Source organism: Akebia trifoliata, chromosome 4 (assembly GCF_017979445.1).
Source record: "Akebia trifoliata isolate Shusen 1 chromosome 4, ASM1797944v1, whole genome shotgun sequence".
NCBI classification, from domain to species: Eukaryota; Viridiplantae; Streptophyta; class Magnoliopsida; order Ranunculales; family Lardizabalaceae; genus Akebia; species Akebia trifoliata.
This window is the reverse complement of record NC_141378.1, coordinates 28,492,364-28,497,562: the sequence shown is the minus strand read 5'-3', so window position 1 is coordinate 28,497,562 and position 5,199 is coordinate 28,492,364. Positions and strand designations below refer to the sequence as shown.

Sequence of the window (5,199 nt, the reverse complement as noted above, 5' to 3'; positions counted from 1 at the left end):
GAAAAAACCCTAGAGAAGGGACGAAGGCGGCGACCTCGACTAGGAGACGAACTTGACTAGAAACGACCTTGACTAGGAGACGAACTAAGGTATTCTCTCTCTCTTCCTCATTATTCTGATTTTTTCCGAAAAACCAATAGTATTATTAGCAAATATTCTGATTTTTTTTCTCTCTCCCCATTTTGATGGTTTGGGTTTACTGCATTTGCTCTTGAAAGTTTTGAAATTTAGTCATTTTATTTAGATTTGTGTGTTTTTGTAGATTTTAGAGGTTTATGAGTGTTTGGTGGTTGGGAATTTGTAGTTGAGAGTTTAGAGATTTGGGTTTTGCTTAATAAAATAGATTGTTGATTTGGTATCAAAGATTTGGGTTTTGTTTAATAAAATAGATTGCTGATTTGAGAATTTGTAGTTTAGATATTTGGGTTTTACTTAATAAAATAAATTGCTGATTTGGTATCAGATATTTGGGTTTTGCTTAATAAAATAGAATGATGATTTAGTATCATTGAAAGCTCTCTACAATTGTTGAGATGTAAATCCAAATAGGAAGGTGAGTTACCTTCACAAAAGGCTGGATGAATTTCATACCTTAGCTGCTCTAATAGAAATGTAGAGTTTTTGAAGTTGTTGATGGTACTCAAGTTCAGCTTCATCGACAATAACTGCATCATTACCAAAAGTTCCTAATTGCTTTAACATTGCCTGCCAAGCAATATAAAACTTTAATGGAACAGCAAGATACATGATGGAAGTCGAAAATAAGAAGAAGTAATTTATGCTCAAAAACTTAATTAGGAAAGAATTTCTTTCTGATTCTATAGAATTACAAACGGAGAATGTAATCACTGCTTATAAGAAATATCAGAGCATGTTAACCTTATCATTTATCATCAATGACACACCACAAAAAATTTGTGTTGGTTGAATGAATCTAGTTCCCCCATTCATTTCAGTCTAAATCTCCATGTTCATCAACCCAAAATCCCAGATGTTTTCATGTCTGTTCTCACTACCTCAATCCATTTTTTTTTGGCTTTCTTCACTCTCGTTTATACATTCAACTTGATGATTCCTTCTAATAAGCGATGTAATTAGGCTCCGTTTCACAGGACTAAACTATCCCAATCAGTTTTCCCCTAGATTATCATATATGGGGCTAATCCTAAATTTTCATGAATGCATTCATCTCAAATTTTATCTTATGTTTTCCACGTATCTATCTTAGCATCCTCATATTTTCAATGCTTAATCTATAAATATGTTTCTTGATTTTCCAACATTCAGCCCATTAAAGTATGGCGGATCTTACTTCTTATAAAGCTTTCCTTTTAGCTTGATTGGGCTGCACTATAACATTGCACTCCAAAAGCACACCTCCATGTTAATCATCTATCTTTAATTTCTATGGGTGACATCCATTGTTATCTAAACATACAACAGAACTCCAAATCCAATTTACACAGTTATCAAATTTTTAAACCTAAGTCATCCAAGTTTCTCCAAACTAAATAAGAAGCATTGGCAAATGGGCAGATCACTTTAAATATACAGCAACTCCAAAAGCTCTGTTATACAAATGAAATAATAGTATATATGGAAAATTTTCATTCCATGTAGAAGGTACAATTCTGTTATACAAATAAACAATCATGTACGTGGAAACTCTTGATTCCGCATAGAACATGCCAACTTGCAGTGAGTTGGTGAAGTCCATGAGTGGCAGTACGACAGACCCCGATCAAAATCCCACCTTCAACCTATTATAATCCTCAATAAGGCCACTAGAATGGATGTAAACATGCCCAATATAAGACCACTACCAATGAGCCACTAAAGGTTTGCTTGAGGCACTCGTTGGTATCCACTAGCCTTTCAAGTGTTTCATCCTCTCTTTTGGTGGACTTATGAATTGAATTTTTTTTTTTCTGTTTTTGATTTCTGGCCATTGAATTTATTCATTTTTCATCTTCGTTGTGGAAAATCAATTTTTCTTACTTTTAGAGCCATTAATTTGAGCATTTTTCACCATTGGTGAGAAAAATCATGAGCATTTTTTCTCTATATCATCATCATAAGTAAATATTTGGTATTTTTCATCAATAAACATCATCTTCAAGTTGGATGGAATTACAGGGGCTCGGATTGTTTCAATGGCAGCATCACTTATTGTTTTCTTGCTCGGAACTAGGACTTATCATTATAGTTTCAAAGAGGAGAAGAGCAACCCATTTGTTAGAATCGCTCAAGTGTTTGTAGCAGCAACAAGGAATTGGAAAACCACCCCTTCATCCACTGCCATGCTAGAGGAAGCAAGGCAAACGTCCTCCAATGTTGGTGCTCACCAATTCAAGTAAGAGAAATGAATTTCTTTTTACTTATTTTGAAACAACGAAAAATGAGTACTTTTTTTTTACGTATGGTATAAAATGGAGTTCGCACTTTAGGAAACTCATCCATTCATCAGCCACAATCAGTTTTTCTTCTTCAAACCCATATCTGCACTCAGGTTTATGATCAATTTAAATGGTGAGTAGGATTTATATTATCGACCCAATACTTGAAATCATGCATATGATGATAATACTAAGAGAGCTTTTGAGTTACTTTACAATATTCTAATTGAACATACAACAAGACCTTCTTCTTTATGGCAGGTTTCTCAACAAAGCATTGATTGATGAATCAAACTTTTCAAATGATTCAAGGAAAGATTGGAGAGTATGTAGCATTAGTCAAGTGGAAGAAGCAAAGTCTGTACTGCAATTGGTTCCAATATGGGTTACATGTTTGATATATGGGATTGCATTTGCACAAATCTCGACATTCTTCACTAAGCAAGGAGGTACCATGGACAGATTAATAGGATCAAGCTTCCAAATACCAGCTGCCTCACTCCAATCCTTTACCGGACTGTCTATTGTTCTACTTCTTTCCATATATGATCGTTTCTCTGTTCCTATTGCTAGAGTCATCACAGGGAAGTCCTCAGGAATAACAATGCTTCAAAGAATTGGCTGTGGAATCTTTATATCTATGATCTCCATGGTGGTGGCAGCTCTAATTGAGAAGAAAAGACTTAAAATTGCTTTAGATTTTGGGTTGGTCGACATTCCGGAAGCGACAGTTCCTATGAGTGTGTGGTGGTTACTTCCTCAATATATCTTATTCGGAATTGCTGATGTCTTCACCATTGTGGGTATGCAAGAATTTTTCTATGATCAAGTGCCGGATGGGCTTAGGAGTCTAGGTCTCGCCCTCTACTTGTGTGCCATAGGAGTAGGGAGCTTCCTCATTTCCACCATTGAGAAGGCAACTAGTGGTGGTGACCGGGATAGCTGGTTTTCCAACAACCTCAACCGAGCACATTTGGATTACTTCTATTTGCTTCTTGCAGGACTCAACACCATAGAGTTGGTTGTGTACTTGTATTTTTCAAAACACTACATCTATAGTAGGGCAAGCACAATATGATGGGGGATTTTTCTCGGTGCAATTGCTATTTCTAGTATTATTACCTTTATTATTGATTGTAGATAAGGATTCTCTCTTCATTTCTGAACCCCACATAAGATCCTAGTGATTCTTGTAATCTTATCTTAAACACTATAAATACAAATCGAACCTATTGATCAAGTGATCAAGTTTGTTTCAGTAAGAAGTCTGAATTGTCAATCTTGAGGAAGGTGTACCCTGAAATGCTTTGCTACACTCTTTCGAATCCACTAACCTTGCTAGTGTTTCACCCACCCCTTCGGTGGGCCTTATGTACTGAAAATCTTTGTTTATTTGTAGACATTGAATTTCAGTATTTTTCAGACATTGGATTGCATTTTGATAATGGGTTTGAAATAATTCTTTATTACCTATTCGAGTGCCCATTATGTAAAATGCTGAAATCCAGCTAGAAATTGCTCATCAGGTACTTTTTGTCCACACCACTTCTGAAGTGGCATAGGATTTTCTTGGAGCGGAGTAATATTTGACTGGCAAGAGAACTTCAGCCTTACTATCACGTGTTGTGTGATAGCTTATTGGTCGTGGTGGTCCGAAGCCAAATCGTTGATTCTAGAGAGGAAGTTTATATGTGCTTTCATCGTCTCCAATAAAGTTGTAGACAATGCTTTCACGCTAAGATGCACGAAATGAGGTACAAACTTGAGGTCACTGTAGCTCACGACTCAATTAATAACGAACCCAACCATGAAAACATAGAAATGGTTTGATCATGTACAACGAAAACCAATAATAATTCCCATCAGAAAGAATGTATAAATTGAAGGCTCTAAAAGAAACGATAATGCTTGGACAAGCATGCTATGCACGGCAAGGGTGCCATCAAGGTGAGTCAAATCGAATGGTACTTTATTAGATAAACGGTCCAGATTTTCCACATCAGCCATCCATGTGAAAATAAAAATCCATCTTCACAAATTTTCTTATTTTTATGCTCATTTCCCTTGTAAATATAAAGCAATAAAGTTGATTAGATAGCTTGCGAGACACTAAATCCTATCTCATTCAATTTAAAATACATTTTTATCTTTAAGTTGGGAAAAAATTTGAAGTCTTCCTCTAAAAAATCATAAGCTTTCAACTTTCTTCTTTATTGAAATCTTCTTCTGATATTTTGGACTATGAAGGGTATAATAGTCATTTAACAAGAATAATTTCTCTTCTCTTCTCTTATGAATCCTATCCAAACAAAAGAAACTTGATTTTTTCTCTTCTCTTCCCTTTTAATCCAAACAGGGTGAAGAGAAACTAGCCTTCTCTTCCCTTCCCTTCCCTTTATGAGTTTCCCTTCCCTTCCCTCCCCTTCCCTCAATCCAAACACAGCGTTAGACACATCTTATGCTTCATGTTACCATACATGATTTCCATGTATTTCCTACATTTTTATTTTCTACATACTTGAACAAGAGATGTAAAATTATGCAATGAATGAGAGAATAACGTTTTGGTATTATTGGCCTGAAATATATCTACCTTTTGTTTCGAAAACTATTGTTTTGATACAAATTCTAGATTTTTCCTCATAGGCCAAAAATATAGTTTCTTGATGGTTTTAAGATTTTTTTGAGATTTTAGATTTTTGAGCATGTAAGAAAAACTAAAAGAAAACAAGTATATCATTTTTTTTTGCATAGTTGTCTGAATCAAGCAGAGTTAAAGATGTAAGTGGATCTATCTTGAACG

At 35.2% G+C, this 5,199-nt stretch overlaps 1 protein-coding gene across 1 annotated transcript; it reads left to right on the top strand.

Moving 5' to 3' along the window:
* On the top strand, positions 1 to 3,636 carry LOC147404668 (protein NRT1/ PTR FAMILY 5.10-like). The gene is made up of 3 exons (XM_086440711.1): positions 1 to 89; positions 2,137 to 2,353; positions 2,658 to 3,636. The coding sequence occupies exons 2-3, from the start codon at positions 2,154 to 2,156 to the stop codon at positions 3,472 to 3,474; spliced, it is 1,017 nt and encodes a 338-aa protein (XP_086296837.1). The 5' UTR covers positions 1 to 89; positions 2,137 to 2,153; the 3' UTR covers positions 3,475 to 3,636.
* Positions 3,637 to 5,199: the final 1,563 nt, after the last annotated feature.

What these genes read in the sequence shown, in the direction of transcription:
- LOC147404668 (XM_086440711.1), top strand. Translation starts at nt 2,154, where the DNA reads ATGGCAGCATCACTTATTGTTTTCTTGCTCGGAACTAGGACTTATCAT. An exon ending in GTTGGTGCTCACCAATTCAA is followed by an intron (nt 2,354 to 2,657) that starts GTAAGAGAAATG and finishes TCTTTATGGCAG; the next exon opens with GTTTCTCAACAAAGCATTGA.